This window comes from Rhinolophus sinicus, linkage group LG04 (assembly GCF_036562045.2).
Source record: "Rhinolophus sinicus isolate RSC01 linkage group LG04, ASM3656204v1, whole genome shotgun sequence".
Taxonomy (NCBI): domain Eukaryota; kingdom Metazoa; phylum Chordata; class Mammalia; order Chiroptera; family Rhinolophidae; genus Rhinolophus; species Rhinolophus sinicus.
Genome location: NC_133754.1, coordinates 106,635,909 through 106,653,443, shown reverse-complemented (window position 1 = coordinate 106,653,443; position 17,535 = coordinate 106,635,909). Strand labels below are relative to the sequence as shown.

The 17,535-nt window shown below is 53.9% G+C and overlaps 1 protein-coding gene across 2 annotated transcripts in view; it reads left to right on the top strand.

Moving 5' to 3' along the window:
* Positions 1-17,535, top strand: part of BICD2 (BICD cargo adaptor 2) — a 56,354-nt gene that overhangs the window by 29,573 nt on the left and 9,246 nt on the right. For both annotated transcript variants that reach the window (XM_019713832.2, XM_074330165.1), the window contains exons 2-3: positions 5,399-5,611; positions 16,024-16,176. In XM_019713832.2, the coding sequence (XP_019569391.1) occupies positions 5,399-5,611; positions 16,024-16,176 (366 nt within the window). The remainder of the gene's footprint in view (positions 1-5,398; positions 5,612-16,023; positions 16,177-17,535) is intronic.

Genomic DNA, 17,535 nt, shown 5'->3' with positions numbered 1-17,535 from the left:
CGTAATTCTTTGAGGAACCTCCACACTGCCTTCCATAACGGCTGCACCAGTCTGCATTCCCACCAACAGTGTATGAGGGTTCCTTTTTCTCCACAGCCTCTCCAGCATTTGTTATTATTTGTCTTGTTGATGATAGCCATTCTGACTGGGGTGAGGTGATATCTCATTGTGGTTTTGATTTGCATTTCTCTGATGATTAGTGATGTTGAGCATTTTTTCATATGTCTATTTGCCATTTGTATGTCCTCTTTGGAGAAATGTCTCTTCAGGTCCTCTGCCCATTTTTCAATTGGGTTGTTTGTTTTTTTGTTGTTGAGTTGCATGAGTTCCTTGTATATTCTGGATACTAGCCCTTTATCGGAGGCACTGTTTGCAAAAATCTTCTCCCATTCAGTTGGTGGCCTCTTTATTTTGTCAATGGTTTCTTTTGCTGAGCGCACATATTTTTTATGGCTTGAGTCCTTTTAAGTTTGAGGCATGTCTAATGGCTCAGATATTTGGTCTGTCTAGGTAAATGTTCCACATGCCCCTGAAAAGAAGGAACGTGCTGCTGCCGTCGTCAATTGGGTCAGATTAGTTAGTGCCGTCTGTGTCCTGTGTCCTAACTTATGTTCTGTCTGCTTGTTCTGTGGATTGTTGAGACAGCTGTTGAACTCTCCCAGCTATATTTCTGAATTTGTCAATTTCTCCTCACAGTTCTATCAGTTTTTGCTTCATGTAATTTGAAGCTCTGTTATTAGGTTTGTAAACATTTAGAATTGTTATGTTCTCTTTGTGAATTAACCTCCTTATTATGAAATGACTATCTCTGGTAATATTCTTTACTGTGAAATCTACTTTATTTGATATTAATAGAGCCATTCCAGCTTTCTTTTGATGAGTGTTAGCATGGTTTATCTTTTTCCATCCTTTGACTTTTAAAAACAACTGCACTTTAATAGCTTTATTTATTTCCATAATTCATACCACACAATTCACTCATTTGAAATGTACAGTTCAGTGGCTTTTAGTATATTCACACATTTGTGCATCTGTCACAAATAATTTTAGAACATTTTCATTAGCCCCAACAGATGACCCGCACTCCTTAGCTGTCACCCCCTCCAGCCTCCCAGTGTCACCCCCGGCCCAGGGCAACCGCTGATCTGCCTTCTGCCTCTGTAGGGCCTGTTTCGGACATTGCATGTCAATGCAGTCACACAGCCTATGGTCCTTTGGGACGGATGGGCCTTGTCACGTAGCAGAATGTTGTCAAGGTTCATGTATGTTGTACCATGTATCAGTAATTTATTTCTTTTTATTACCAAATAATACTCCATTTTATGGATAGACCACATTTTATTTGTCCATTCATCAGTTGGTGGAATTTGGGTTGTTCCTGCCTTTTGGCTGTTGTGAACATTCGTGTACAAATTTTTGTGTGGACATGTATTTTTATTTCTCTTGGATCTATACCTAGGATTAGAATTGCAGGATCATGTGGTAGTTCTGTTTAACTTTTTGGAGGGTCTACCAGACTGTTCTCCACAGCAGCTGCACCAATGTATAGGTTTTTCCACATCTTCGCCCGCAGTTATTTTCTTTTTTAAAAATCACAGTCATCCTAGTGGGTATGAGATGCTACCTCATTGCAGTTGTGACTTGCTTTCCCTAACTAGGTCTCCTGATGTTGAGCGTCCTTATGTGCTTCTTGGGTATTTGTTTGTTTTTTGGAGAAATATCTATTTTGTATGTCTGAAGTTCTTTGTCCATCTTTTAATTGGGTTGTTTATCTTTTTATTGTTGTATTATAGGAATTCTTTATATATTCTGGGTAGATCCTTATCAAATAAAGATTTGAAAATATTGTCTCCTATTTTCGTCTGGAGGTTTGGAGAGACACCCTGAGCTGGCCAGGTTGTCTTTTCACTTTTGATAGTGTTTTTTGATACACAAAGTTTTAAATTTTGATGAAGTCCAGTTTCTCTATTTTTTTCTTTTGTTGCTCATGCTTTTAGTGTCACATGTGAGAGCCCATTGCCAACAAGGTCAGGAAGCTTTATTCCTGTTTTCTTCTGAGCATTGTAGTGTTAGTTCTTATATTTAAGGCTCTGATCCATTTTGAGTTAATTTTTGTATATGGTGTATATGATCCAACTTCATTATTTTCTGTGTGGGTTTTCCTTTGTCCCAGCACCATTTGTTGAAAAACTATTCTTTCGTCATTGAGTTATCTTTGTGCCCTTGTCAAAAACAAATTGGTCACATGTGGGAGGGTTACTTTCTAGGCTCTTCTGTTCCATTGGTCTAGATTGTCTCCTTAATGCCAGAACCACACTTTTTTGATCACTGGAGCCTCATACTGGGTAAGTTTCAAAATAGAGACTTTGAGGCCTTTCACTTTGTTCTTTTTAATTACTTAGGAGTAATTAAATATTGTTTTAGCTATTTTGGGCCCCTTGCAATTTCATATGAATTTCCATTTCTACAAAAAAGGCCATTGGAATTTTGATAGCGCTTGCATTGAATCTCCAGTTAATTATCTCTTAAAGGAATTTAAATAATAGGAAAAATAAGTCTTTTATATTTCCCCACATACTGTAGTTACCATTTCTGGTGCTGTTCACTCCTCCTTGTAAATCTAGATTTCCATCTGGTATTGTTTTTTCCTGCCTGAAGGATTTTATTTAACATCTTGTAATGCAGGTCTGCTGGTGATAAAATCTGTCAGCTTTTGTATGTCTGAAGTCTTTATTTCACCTCTATTTGTGAACTGGGTGTATAGCACTCTGGTTAATAGGTTTTTGTTTTTTCAAGATGTTGCTCTGCTCTCCAGTCTTGTCGGAGACATCCGTTGTCATTCATCCGTTTGCTTTTCTATAAGTTGTATCCTCTTTTTATGTTGGCTGATTTTAGTATTTTCTCTTCATTACGGGTTTTAAACAGTTTTGTGGTGTGCCTTGGTGTAGTTTTCTTCATATTTTTTGTGCCTGGGTGTTGATGAGTTGCTAGTATTTGTCAATTTATAGTTTCCATCAAATGTGGAAATTCTTCAGCCATTATTTCTTATTTTCTGTCCTCACTTCTACCCCTGCACCCCCCCGCCCTGGACTCTAGCTACCTGTGTAGCAGGCTTCGTGAAGTCCCACAGCTCACTCACGCTCTTTGCTTTTCAGCCTTTTTTTTCTGTGTATTTCCTTTTGGGTAGTCTACTGCTGTTTCTTCTAGTTTACTCACCTTTTCTTCTGCTTCATGTAACCTGCAGTTAATCCCATCCAGTGCCCCTTTCGTCTCACACATTGTCTCCGGCTTCTGTACCTGTGCAGTCAGTCCTGCCGTCTCCCGGCCTCAGTCTCACATCTGCACGTCCTGCGAGGCTGCTTCCCTGCCCCTTCGTGGGCTACATTACCTGGGATGAGGTGCTGGGCTCTGGCTTTCCCCTGTTGGGAGATGATACTGTTATTACTGTGTGTGCTCGTGCTTTGTTCTGGGATGTAATTGGGTCCTTTCAGGCTTTGCCCTTCCGCTTTTGTTGGTCAGGACTGACCAGAAAGCATTTACCTGGTTCCACTTTGGCCAGGGCCTGTGTGAGTGATGGGATGGTGCCCTCTGTCTTGCTGGTGGCCCTTCTCCAGCTTCAGTGGCTTCTTCACATGCTGGCACTGACTGTCCTTGAGAAAACTCAGGGCCCCTCTGTCTGTAGGTGTGCTGCCATTGCCACCTGTCCACCGTCTTCCAGCACCTCCTGCTCCACTCAGACCTGCTGCCAGAGTCACGCGCTTTCTGCTCTGTGGTCAGCGTTCCTTCTTGGAGGAGTGGGGCTATCACGGAGCTCACCTGTGCCCTGCCTCTTACTGCCTTGTGTCCACTGACTTGTAAACCATGGTTATTCACATCAATTTCCCGGTTGTTTTTAGTTTTTGCACATGGGAGGTAGATCCAGTCCCTTCCACGGCCTTGTCTGGTAGGGGATGCAACTCTCCATTGTCTCTGAAAAGCTGCTCTGCTGCTCAGTGCCCCCAGCTGGGAGCTGGGTGAGGCAGATGCAAGCTGAAGCTGACAGGCCTGGATTCGCGTGTGAGTGCCTGTTGCAGCGTTTAGCTGTCGTGCCTCAGGGTGGCCTGTGAGGGTGACAGCATGCCTTGTGAGATGCCTGCGTTTCAGTTTGAGGTTTGTGAGTGTGTTCTGCTCTGTTCGCCTACTTAGGCTCATCTGGAGTTTTGGAGAGACACCCTGAGCTGGCCAGTGCTTTCCTGAGTTTCTGGAAGCCTGGCAGGCCCAGGGCTGGCATGCACCCCGGAGTCAGTGCTGCCACCCAGGATGGGACAGGTCCTCCATAGACAGGATTTGTGCTTCAGGCTTTCCCTGGGACCAGGGTGGAAGCAGAAGAAAGCAACAGAAATCACAGGGCTGAGCTGACTTAGTTTGAAAAGGAACCAGTGTCTTCACAGAATGGCTGGGTTGGTGGTGGTGGTGGTGGTGGGGGCGGCAGATGGGCAAGACCTGCCCTCGGGAGGGTGAGCAGTTACCCTGGGCAGACCCCGCTTCATTTGTCTAGTCTCCCACTATAGAGCAACGAGTTGTTTGCATGTTTAAACAGCCCTGCCTAGTAGCATCCTTATACACAGTTCTGCACTTTTCCCAGTTGTTTTCTTGGACTGAATTCCTGGTCTTATTAGTCTGTTATAGCAGTCTAGTCATATTAGCCTATTAGCCTAGACACAGTAAATGAGTGGAAATGTTCATATTTTTTCTCAAGACATCCATTTCCTTGCTGTTCAGTAGCCTTCTCTCAATTTTGTTTTCCTTCTATGAGCCAGGAGCCATGTGGAGAGACAGGGTCTGCATGTGCTGGCCAGTAGGAAGGACACACAGCATAGTCCTGGCTCCTGGGGGTGCAGGGTGGGGAGGAAGAAGCAAAGGCACTTCCTGGGGGCCTGGCCCCTCTCCTGAAGGAACATGACATGACGGGAAGCCCTAGCCAGCCCAGGATCCTCACCCAGGTGCTGTCACCCATGGGAGCTCCTCCCTGAGCGCCCCCCCATACACACACGTTGTGCCTCTTCACCTCTCATAGCCCAAAGACCTCACCAGGTCTGGGGGTGGCGGCATCATTTCCCCTCCATCTCGCAGTTTCATCTCTGCCCCCAGGTCCTAGGCAGGCAGAGAGGGTCCCCCAAATCAGGCATGCATGGGGGCCTGTCGGTTGGCTTTGAGTCCTGCTTCATACTCCAGTCCCCTCGCGTGGGCAGCGGTGTCACCCAGGATGAATGACGGATGGGTCCAGATCAGGCAGCAGAAGGGCATGTCCCGGAGCCTGGTTCCCCATCAGGAGTTGGGCTCCCTCCATGACCAGCTCCATGCACCTTCCAGGACAGCCTGCCTGGCCCACTCTCACGGGGTCTCTTCTCCCACGCAGGCATTTGGCCAGGTGCACACGAACCACAGGAAGGTGGCTGCGGATGGCGAGAGCCGGGAGGAGAGTCTGATCCAGGAGTCGGCCTCTAAGGAGCAGTACTACGAGCGCAGGGTGCTGGAGCTGCAGACGGAGCTGAAGCAGCTGCGCAACGTGCTCACCAACGCGCAGTCGGAGGGCGAGCGCCTGGCCTCCGTGGCGCAGGAGCTGAAGGAGGTCCGTGGGCGGGCAGGCGGGTGGGCGGGCTGCCGCGTGGGTGAGGACACAGCCCTGTCAGGAGGGTCACCACCGCTCACCTCCCCCCGCCCCGCACATGCTCCCTTGCGGGTCCATAGTCGTCCTGGCTCTTGCTCCTGAGCTGCTGTATCCTGGGTCCCCTGGGCAGCCGGGTCCTCAGGTGGAAGGTGGGACTGTAGCATCCACGTGCCAGCTTGTGATGACAGAGTCAGAAGGGGCTGCCGCAGGCGGCACCTGGGACCAGCTCGGCATCTGAGGGGGCCGGGCCGAGTTGAGAGCAGAGAGCAAACAGCCATTGACTTCTGAGGGAGGTAGAGGGTGGGCCACCGACTCCAGGATGGGGTGGGATGGCAATAGGGCAGCAGGCGCAGCTGGGAGTCTACATGAGTTGCAGTCCCAGCCATGGCCCCAGGATTCTCATCAGAAGGGTGGGGGCCTTGTTCTGGGCCACAGAGAGACCCATCCTCTGTCCTTTGTTCTCCTGGGAGGGCAGGTGACCAGACAGGAAGACGGTTCTGAGTGGTGGCCAGCTCTAAGGGCCACACCTCAGACATGAGGGTCCCATGGGCTAGAGCAGAGCCCAGTGGCCAGCAGCAGTGAGGAGGAGCAGTCACCCACCCTGGTTTGTTTGGATCAGAGGTCATTGAGTCCTCTGGGCCTAGGTGGAGCTTTACTTGGATCTGGCGGTGGGCAGCCCTCAGAGACCTTGAGCCAGATTTGTGATCTCACTTCCTCCCACAGACGCCCTGGGTGGGTAGGGAAGAGGGGCTGTCACTGAGGGAGGATTTGACCTCGCTGCCCAGCCCAGGTGCATTCCACCCTTTCCCTCTTCCAGCAGGGCCTGTCCTGGGCTGTGAGGAGAGTCTGAGACCTGCTGACTCCTGGCTTTGGGTGCCAGGAAATGAGTTCAGCCAGTCCCACAGGATGTTATAGAAGAACAGGTCTGGTAGGGCTGGGATCCCTGCTGCTCCTGTTAGTGCTGCAGGAGGAAGCCTGCCACTTCCCAAGTGCTCTCAGCAACCTCTTTCTCCCGAGGCCCAACTGTACCTACAAAAATCCCTGTGGGGCAGGCCACGTGGAACGTTCTGGGGTTCCTGGTTGGAGTGGAGGCACGCTCCTGGTCAGTGTCCCCTCATTGCTGGCTCTGTCTGTACCCCGCTCCATTTTTTCTCCCACTCGTCCCTTTCTCTCTCCTGTGGTTCCTCCACCAGTCCTGGCCTTGCCGCTTCTACCTAAGCTGCTGTGCCAAGCTCCTCTGTGGCCTCTGGCATGGCTGTCCCTGATTGGGCATGAGGCTCATGCCCAAGGCTCAGGGATGGCTGAGGAGCCGGGACCATGAGGACACAGCGCCAAACACTGTCCCCAGTAAAACCAACCTGCAGGGGCCTCAGGATGACTGGGCCACACAGGGGTCATCCCATGAGACGCTCCTTTCACGGGAAGGCCTCTGCGTCCTGGTGCCCGGTCCTGACCCGTCTACATGTTGTGCCCTCAGACCCACCCTGTCCTTCCTCCCATTGACGGCTGCCTGAGGTGTCTGTCCCCTATGCCCCGCTTGTCAGGAGGAATCATGTGGCCTCGGTCATGTGACCTGTGTAATAAACATGCTCAGCTCATGGGATGGCTCCGTCTGTCTCATAACTCACCCTTTTGGTGACCCTCTTGGCATCTGGTTACTTCCCTCACCTCACAGGTAGGGACACCAAGGTGGTTTGTCTATGTAGCTAAGGTCATGGAGCCAGCAGCTCTAGGGTCCTGACCTCTGACCTCTGCACTTACTGTGTGCACAGGCCAGACTAGTTTCGGTCCTGGGACATGGCCTTGAGCCCTGTTTTGCAGATGGAGAAGCAGAGTCCCAGGAAGTGGGGCATAGCTGCAGCTGGAGGCAGAGTCAGGTCCTGTGCACATGCAGGGTGCTGCCTTTCAGAAGCAGAACTGCTGGCTGGATAGGGGTCAGCATCGTCTGCCAAGCATCGTCTGCCAAGGGGGCCCCCCGGCCCCCCGTGATCTTCCTGTCCTGGGGGCCCTTACACCTGGACTTCCTGTCCTGGGGGCCCTTACACCCGGTCTTCCTGTCCTGGGCGCCCTTACACCTGGTCTTCCTGTCGTGGTGGGCCTTTTCCATGCCTTCCTGGGGGACGCTGGTCTTGCATTCCTGATGGACCCTGTGTGTCTCGGGCCCTCTGTAGTCCTAGGAGTGAGTGACAGGGATGTCCCAGCAGCAATCCCCTCCAGCCTAAGCCAGGAGCCAAGAAAGGGTTTTTTTCCTGCTGTGGTGGTATCTGGGCCACCAGGACCTGCTGGATGGAAACTGGGTGTTTGGGCACAAGCTGAAGTGTGTGATGGGCCAGGGGCAGCAGTGCCAGAAGCCAGGTGAGCTCTATAGCGTGGGATGGATGAGCTGAGATAGGAGGACACCCATGTTAGGAGCCAGCGGAATGGAAGGGGAGGGGCTGTTGTGTGGCTGGACAGCCTGAAGGCGGTAGGGGTGGGGGCTGGGGTGTATAGAGTAGGCAGCAGGGGTGGAGCCCTGCAGGGGAGGAGGAGCTGGGGGGTTGGGTGGTTCCTGAGGGAACAAGCCCATGAGGCAGCACTTTCCTCCAGGCAGTAGGGCTAGACCTGAGTTGCTCAGGTGTGAAGTCCGGTAGCCCCCCAGGAGGTCAGGGTATTGGTGAGGGAGAGTCCGCAGGACCAGGGTGGACAGCCATCTGGGCAGCCTGCACAGTGGATGCTCAGTCTGCTCCCAACCTCTGTAATTGCTCATGGAAACCACTCTCCTACCCAGACACCCTGGCTGTACCCCAGATGGCCGGCACACCCAGGAGAAGGCACCCCTGGCCCCAGGCAGGCGCACTCCTGCCCCCTCTCCTGCTCCCTCCCCTTCCCCAGCCTGGCCTTTGTCTAGCAGTCATGGGCACAGGGCTTCCTAGGAGCCAAATTGCATTTACTTAATTTTGATGAAGTATGACTGGTCCTGCATGCCCCATGGCTGTAGTGTGCATAACAGCTCTGGAACTGTCCGCATCCATGCAGAACCACATTGCCTGACCTCAGTGTCCAGCCTGGGCAGTCATTCATCACCTCCTTAGAACCCGGTAGGAGAAGGACGGAAAGAAGTGCGGCCCAGGGCCCAGGGCCATGGAGCCGGGAGGAGAGAGCCCCCAGCAGTGTGGTCACGGCCCCAGCCCAGCTTCACTGGCTTGCGTAGTCATCATAGGCACCTACTTGAGGCTGGTCCCCGGTTCCCTCTCGACACTCCCTCTTGTCCATGTCACCTTGCTCTCCCCAAGCCCCCGCCCTGTCTGTCCTGAGGCCTGACACCCCACCCTGGGCCCCGGTTCCTCCTGGGGTGGTCAGAGAGTGAGTGGAGGCCTGGCCAGAGGTCAGAGGACTGGCTCGGCCTGGCCCTGCCCTTGTGAAGAGCCAGTACCTCCCGCCCCGAAGCTGCGTCTCTGTTGGTCTGAGGATGCTGGCCCCTCTGACATGCATCCCCTCTGCTTGTTCCTTCGGGGTACTGCATAGTTTCCTCATTGATGGAGCGTGTCTGCCCGGGCATCCCTCTCTGGGCTCCTGAGGGGAGAAGCTGTGAGTGTGCTGGGTGGACAGGACAGGGGCCCTGAGTGGCACAGGAAACGGTGGCCAACCCCGTCAGGTACCTGCTGGGCCCCTGAGTCCAGCAGGGCACTGTAGTCATACCGTTGTTACCAATGAGTAACCTAAGGTCAGGAGCTCCTTGGAAGGGGGAGCTGCGATGGGACCCCACTTGCCTACCTCCTTTTGCCATCAGGGCCTCCATCCACAGGCTCAGCTGGGAGAAGGTGCTCCTCTGGGGGAAAACCACACCCCATGGGGGCCAGTCAGAGCTTGTTTGAGCCAACGAATTTTGGGCGTGTTTTGGGTGGAGGCGCCCATGCCTGTGGTAGGGTGGCAGCTCGGTCGCTATGGCAACCAGAGTGCAGGCCTGTGGGGCCTGCAGTGTCAGCAGACGGCGCCCTCCCCTGCTGTGTGGTGTCCCAGGCCAGCTTGTGAACTGAGGTGCCTCACCCACTGCCCACGGGGTCTGGCAATGGAGCAAGGCGGGACAGGACTCCTGGGGACCACACTGCCGCAGGCGTGTCTGCCCAGCCACAAGGGAAGCTGCCCAGAGTTTCTCTTTCCACAGCCTGGAAGGTCTAGGTCTTCAGTCCTGCGGAGAGACCTGTGGGGAGCTGGTGGGTTTCAGACATTTCCCTTGGCTTCCACCCCACCAAGTGGCCATGTTTGGGCATCTCTTGCATGCCAAGTGCTGTGACTTAGCAATGACGGAGGGAGGACATTGTTCTCTCACAGCGCAGGAGGTTAGAGCCCAGGCGTTTTTGGCAGAGGGGTGAACAACTGCCCGCTTCTGTGTTCACAGAAAGTGGGGCGGCTGTGCGGGCAGCAGGAAGTGCAGGGCAAGGGCTGGCTCAGGTGAGGGGCTCATGGCTGCAGCCTGCCCAGAGCCATGGGAGCCCATGAGGGGCTCCAGCAGCACGTAAGCAGCGGAGAAACTGAAAGGAGAGAGCAAAGCCAATTGTGTAACTATAACCTGGCTGTCGAGAGGAGAGGTGGGAAGACAATTGGGCAGACTGACCAGTTGTGGCAGGTGTGCGGCCTGCAGCAGTGGGTGGTGCAGTGGATGGGTGTGTGGAAAGGCCACAGCTTCCCCGCCAGGTTCGCTCACCACCGTCCGCAGTGGCAAATAGGCCCTGAGAGGTGTGCCGAGGTGTGGCCACTGCGTGGGGGCAGTGGCCTTTCCAGGCTCCTGCCTGCCTCCTGTGTCCTCTCAGCAGCCCAGCTGGCTCCACACCTGCCTGATCCAGTCTGAGCTGTTGTCACAGCTGCTTCCTCCTGCCTCTCCAGATGTGGGGACATCCGGTGACAGCGTGTAGGATGGCTGGGCTCCTCAGCTCACGTGCCAAAGGTGGGAGCTGCCAAGCAGGACTGTCTGGGGTCACGTCCTCTGCTCCTTGGCACCTATCAAGTGGGAGCAACCACACCGCCCTGTCCACGAGAAGTGGGGTGCGTGGCGTGGTGCTGACGCTGCTGGGGGCCCTTAGCCCAATTTAACGGCCCACACTCAGTTCAGCTAAGTCCAGGCTCTCTGAGCTGCCTCTGATCTGACCCCAGCTTCCAGGGGGCCAAGACCAAAAGTCCATGTTCATTTCCTGTGGCTGCCGTAACAAATTACCGCAAACTAGGGGCTTAAGACAACAGAAATTTATTCTCTCACAGCTTAGGAGTTCAGAAGCCCGAAATCAAGGTGTTGGCCCGGTTCATTTCTTCTGGAGGCTCTGTGGTAGAGCCCATCCCACGTCTCTGTGCGCTCCTGTCAGCCATCCTTGTTCTAGATTCTTCATCCAGTAGAGACTGGGTGTGTGTCCATCTTCCATGGCCCCTCCCTGGGAGTCTGTATCTCCACTCTCCATCTTCTCTTCTTCTCGGGACACAAGTCATTGGGTTAGGGCCTACCCTAATCCCCTACGACCTCATCTTAACTTGATTGTATCTATCTGTAACATTCTCAGGTTCTAGGGATTAGCACTTCAGCATATCTTTTTGGGGAACACAGTTAAATCGATAACAAGTCTGTCCTGTGCCCCCAGATTCATATCCTTCCCACATGCAAGATATACTCACTCCATCCTAACATCTCAAAGTCGTAACCTGTCCAGCATCAACTCTAAGTCCCTCAGTCAGGGATGGTCCGTCCTGCCGCACAGTTGTTCCCTGTGCGAGCTGTCTGCTTCCAGTGCAGGGATGGCCCAGGCCATGAGAGACAGACTGATTTCCAAAGGGAGAAAACGGAAGGAGTCCAGGGCCCACAGGTCCTAGCAAGTGCTCCCAGTGGAGGAGGGTGCACTGGATCTAAGGGCCTGAGAACAAGCTCCGTGCTCCGCCCTCTGGAGCCCAGGGCACTGGGGGCCGGCCGGCCTCCCAGCCGGCTGGTCACTGGGAGCCACCCCTTGGTGCTCTCTCCAGAACACTCCTCATCTTTTGCGGCAAGGACAAGCTGAGAATTTTCCAAATCTTAAAGTCCTGGTTCCTTTTTGCTTACCAGTTCTTTCTCTCTCTCACGCACACTTTTTACTATAAGCAGCAAGGGGAAGCCAGGCTGCACTGTTAGCACTGCTTAAAAATCTCCGTAGCCACGCGTCCATCCGTGTTCCTTCCTGCTTCTGCCCTGCCCCTGCAGGGGCACACAACTCAGCCAGGGTTCCTGCTGCTCGCCAACGGGGGCAGCTGCACCTCGGCTTCCTTTACCTGACGGCCACACCTCCCTGTGTTCCCTCTCTCGGGGCTCTGATGACCCCCCCTAAGACTGGGGGAGCTTTCTCTGTGCCTCAGCAGAATCATATGAAACGACTGTGTTCCTACTGGCAGTCACGGCACCTGGCGTCTTCCTGTCATGCTCCTCAGAACTCCGTCTCTGGCCTTTCCCAAATCCATGGCACATCCACATTTCCAGGTATTTGGTACAGCAGCACCTCTGTCCTGATACCAAACCTATCTTTGTTTCTTGGGCCGCCGTAGCAAGTTGCCACAGAACACTGGCTAAAAGGCAGATACTCATCCCCTTGGATTTCCTAGTCTGCAATGATGGTGTGGGTGGGGCTGTGCCCGGCCTCGGGTGGTGGCAGCGTTCCGTCTTCCTTGTCCTGTGGCTGCACCGCCCTGGTCTCTGCCTCGGTGGTCACCTTCTCCCTGTGCTACCCCACGTCTCTGACAGGGCTGGGGCTCGGCCTGGGGCCACCCTCCGGGGAAAGCACAGACCCGCTGTGGGGGTTCCTGCACGGGCAGCACCCTCCATGCACTGCAGTGACAGTGCTCTGTGTGTGTGACATGCGTGCTGCCTCCTGCCTGACCAGCATGTGCCTTCCCCAGCGTGTCATCCGTGGGCAGCTTCTGGCAGCCTCAGCAGTGAAGGAATGGGGGTGCTCCTTGGCTGGCCACATGCGGAGCGCATGGCCTGGAGGTGTGGCGCCCGTAAAGAGTCCCTGGGCCCGGCAGCTGCCACACATGGTCCAGGTCCATTTCTGTGAGCTCCCCAAAAAGGCAGGTCCATGGAGACAGAAAGCAGACTGGTGGTTGCTAATTGGTGAGCAGTTTCTTTTTCAGAGATGGGAACTAGAAAATGAGCACAGGTCTGAAGACACCAAAAGTGCTCTGTGTCCACGTGGAGTGGGTGAGCGTCTGGGGTGTGGGTGACACCAATAAAGTGCACAGGTGGCCCCTGTGCAGGAAGGCTGTGCAGGCCCAGCCCAGCGCACATCCCGGGGGCAGCTGGGTGCTCACACTGGCCCTGCTCCGACCTCCCTCTGTCCTCTTCCCACCCACCTCAGGGCCACTTGGTTTTGCTGAGAGGGGAGTTGCTGAGTTTAAATCAAGCCCGTTTACAGGGATAGGAGTGGAATTTGCTCATGGCCAACCCTCCCCCCTCAATCTCACCTCCTGTGTCCACCCCCGCTCAGTGGGCAGATGCTCCCAGCAAGTGTTTCTGGCCAGGGCAGCTGGAACCTCAGGTGAACAGCACCCAGCCTGCCTGACCAAAGTGGATGTGGTGAGCCAGGGCCGTGGTTCTGATAGATCAGTGTGTTAGTAGTGAGGGCTCTCCAGAGAAGCAGGCCAAGAGTGTGTGTGTGTGAGTGATAGAGCTGGGGGGGTGTGATAGAGGTGGTGCGCGTGCGCGCGTGTGTGTAGGGTATGTGTGTGTAATGGAGGGCGTGAGTGAGATGGGGAACGTGTGTGTGTGTGCTGGATGGGGTATGTGTGTCATAGAAGGTGTGTGTGTGAGATGGAGGATGTGTGTGTCGGGGTGTGTGTGTGTCATGGAGGGTGTGTGTGTGAGATGGGGGTGTGTGTGTGTGTGTGTGAGGTGGAGGGTGTGTGTGTGTGTGGGAGGTGGAGGGTGTGTGTGGGAGGTGGAGTGTGTGTGTGTGTGTGTGAGGTGGAGGGTGTGTGTGTGTGAGGTGGAGGGTGTGTGTGTGTGAGGTGGAGGGTGTGTGTGTGTGAGGTGGAGGGTGTGTGTGTGTGTGAGGTGGAGGGTGTGTGTGTGAGGTGGAGGGTGTGTGTGTGTGTGTGTGAGGTGGAGGGTGTGTGTGTGTGTGTGAGGTGGAGGGTGTGTGTGAGGTGGAGGGTGTGTGTGTGTGTGTGAGGTGGAGGGTGTGTGTGTGAGGTGGAGGGGGTGTGTGTGTTTGAGGTGGAGGGTGTGTGTGTGTGAGGTGGAGGGTGTGTGTGTGTGTGTGAGGTGGAGGGTGTGTGTGAGATGGAGGGTGTGTGTGTGTGAGGTGGAGGGTGTGTGTGTGAGGTGGAGGGTGTGTGTGTGAGGTGGAGGGTGTGTGTGTGTGGGAGGTGGAGGGTGTGTGTGTGTGTGGGAGGTGGAGGGTGTGTGTGTGAGGTGGAGGGTGTGTGTGTGTGGGAGGTGGAGGGTGTGTGTGTGTGTGGGAGGTGGAGGGCGTGTGTGTGTGTGGGAGGTGGAGGGTGTGTGTGGGAGGTGGAGTGTGTGTGTGTGAGGTGGAGGGTGTGTGTGTGAGGTGGAGGGTGTTTGTGTGAGGTGGAGGGTGTGTGTGAGGTGGAGGGTGTGTGTGTGTGTGTGTGAGGTGGAGGGTGTGTGTGTGTGTGAGGTGGAGGGTTTGTGTGTGAGGTGGAGGGTGTGTGTGTGAGGTGGAGGGTGTGTGTGTGTGACGTGGAGGGTGTGTGTGTGTGAGGTGGAGGGTGTGTGTGTGAGGTGGAGGGTGTGTGTGTGTGTAGAGGGAGATTTACTGTGAGCAGCTGGCCGATATGATGTGAGATGTAGCAGGTGTACCAGCTGGAGACCCAGGGGGAATCCAAAGCCAGATGGAGGCAGAGTTTCTCTTCCTGAGAACTAGAGTCTTTTTTATAAGGCCTTCGACTGATTGAATAAGGCCCACCTACACTATGGAGGGTCATCTTATCTGCTTTACTCAAAGTTGGCTATTTTAAGTGTTAGTCTTATCTAAGAAATACCTGCATGGCGACATCTAGACTAGTGTTTGACCAGATATCTGGGTGCTGGGGACAAGCCAAGTTGACACTAAAATTAACTATCATAGTCGGTCGGGCTATAAATGAATGATGACCAGTCAAGGTTGCATGTGCTTTGTTAGCGATTTCCAGCTGCCTCTCTAGACAAATGAGAGCGAGTCTGTGTGTGTTCCCTCCTGGTGCTGCTCACGATGCCATTGTGCTTTTTTTGCCTGTTTACCAGGAGTTTTGCTTTGTGGGGTATGGGTTTTTTCCTCCAGTCAGTGACGTGGTGTCTGTTTCCTCTGCTGCCGGCTCTCCTACACATCCTTGGGTCGCTTATGGAGGAGGCTATATCCTTCCGTTTGCTGAAGATTGTGGCAGTAAGATTTGTCAGAGTGCTAGCTGTGCCTGAAGACTCTCCCTCTGCTGCTGCTGTCCTTTTCTCTCTTTCTGGCTCTATTTAATTGTAGCAGTGTGACATTGCTGTTCTGTGTGTGCCTGCTTGGAATCTTATCAGCAAAGCGTGTTTATGGGAGCAATCAGGAGAGGCCAGTGTGCTGGGAGAGCACAGATGGAGCTGCAGGGCCATGGGTAAGCGCCCAGTTCGGGTGGTGCTGCCCTGGGGGCACCAGGTCTTTGCAGAGAGATCTTTGCAGGGAGGCCACTTGGAGGACAGGGGAAGTGAGGGGGAGGTGGTTTGTCTAGGGGACTGTTCTGCCCCCAGGGGACGTTGGCTGTGTCTGGAGACCGGTTCAGTTGTCGCAACAGGGGGGCTGCATTTGGTGGGCAGAGGTCAGGGAACTGCTAAACACCCTTCGACGTACAGGATGACCCCAGAACGTTGTGGGGTCTGGGGCCGAGGCACCAGGTTTTAGTACATGCTGTGTGTCAGCAGCAGGGTGAGAACTCCATTGCTGTCTGTTCGCTTCTGCCTCACCGGGTGTCTCAGTCCTCAGCAGTCCTCAGCGCAACTTGGAGGCAGGAACTGTTTTTAACAGCTTTATGAGCTGAGTCACATCACTACAAGTCACCCACTTAACGTGTACAGTTCAGTCGGTGTTAGGTTAGCAGTCAGTCTCCATATACCCCTACCTGCCCCACAACCGCAAATCTACCTGTTTTCTCCCTGGATTTGCCTATTCTGGACGTTTCGTATATGTGGAATCATACAATGTGGGACCTCTTGGGTCTGGCTGCTGTCACTCATTATAACATTTTCAAGGTTCATTTGTGTCACAGCGTGAAGAAATCGAGGGTCAGAGCCAGCTGAGACCCTGGCTGCCCCCCCTACCCCCCCATGCTGCCAGGCCTGACTGCACTGAGCCCGTGCTCCAGGAGGGGTGGGCCAGCCGGGCAGGCTGCTCACATCTGCCTCCTTCTGGCAGATCAACCAGAATGTGGAGCTGCAGCGGGGCCGCCTTCGGGACGACATCAAGGAGTATAAGTTCCGGGAGGCCCGCCTGCTGCAGGACTACTCGGAGCTGGAGGAAGAGAATATCAGCCTGCAGAAACAGGTGTCTGTGCTCAGGCAGAACCAGGTGAGCTTCTGGTTAGGGGGCGGGGTGGGGGGGCCCTCGCACCCCCTCATTTGGCCACCTCCATGCTCAGAAGGAGATCCCTGCCTCCTCCCGCACACCTGAGCCCAGAGCCGCACACCCCATGGACCGGGGGTGTGGTGGCAGACCTCTCCCTCCACAACCATGAGAGCAAGGCCTCTCGCTGCAGTGTTGGCTGAATATTGGCCAACCAGCCAGCAAAATGGGGAAAGATATAGGAGCTGATGAAGAGGTGACACCAAAAAACTCTGGGGCTGGGTGTCTAGCTCAGATGCCTTTCCAGTGCCAACAGGAGGTCCAAGGCATCCCCAGGCCGTTTGGTACCCTGGAGCTGTTGGCCTGCTGATTCCTCCTGCTGTTTCAACTTTGCCAGCCCCTTTGGGTCCCCTGTGGTCCTGGGCCTCGGGGGGCCCTCTGGGTAAAGCCAGTGGGCCTTTCTTGAGCAGTGTGGCGATGTCCAAGCTGTCATCTCCTGCTCTCGAGTAATCTTAGCAATGGATGGGATGAGGAGGGCCGCCTTCCCCTGTGATGAGACCCCCGGGTGGTCTTGGGCACCCAGCTCCCTCAATGCCTGCCCCTGTCACCAACCTCCAAGAGCCACAGCCCTGCGGGGTGGGAGCTGGGGGGACCTTTGTCCCACTTTAAATTCTGCGTCGGGACGTGTGGGCCCATGTGTTTATCCGGCAACAGAACCTCTAGAGGGCACACCTCTGCCTGAGAACACAGGCTTAGGAGCTCCGCGTCAGGCTGCACAAGGGGCTGCTGTGACATCAGTCACGCAGAGGGACCTGAGGGGAGAGAGACCTCGCCCCAGACCCTGGGTGGCACTGGTGGAGTCCGGCCCCCTTCCAGGGAGTCCCCTTCCTCAGGCTGCAGTCCACAGACACCTGCTCAGTCCCGCCTCTAAGTGGCTTGTTCCTCAGGTTTTGCACAAATATTACAGAATAATAAGAAACGGTCTTTAAAATTGCCTGTAGATCCTGAGCCCCACATCAAGCACAGGCTTCTGTCTGCTCTTTCCTTGTCCATCTGCAGACAGTTTCAGCAGGCATGACTGGGTGCTACCTCTCCCACTCACTCCCTTAGGCATCTGGCTGTGGGTGCTGGGCAGCTGCTACACATCCCATCTCAGGGAACTTGAATTCCTTTGTTTTGAAATATCCTTAGAAGTAGTAGTCATAGTGAACATCTAAATACGTATTTTATGTATCTTAAATTATTCAGTCAACTATTGATGTAAGTATTTTGTAGAATTTAAAATCACTATACACTTGGTAGCATACGAAGTCAGCTAGCCAATCTGATGTGTGGTTGTGCTTGCTTTGATTTCCACAGTCGCCA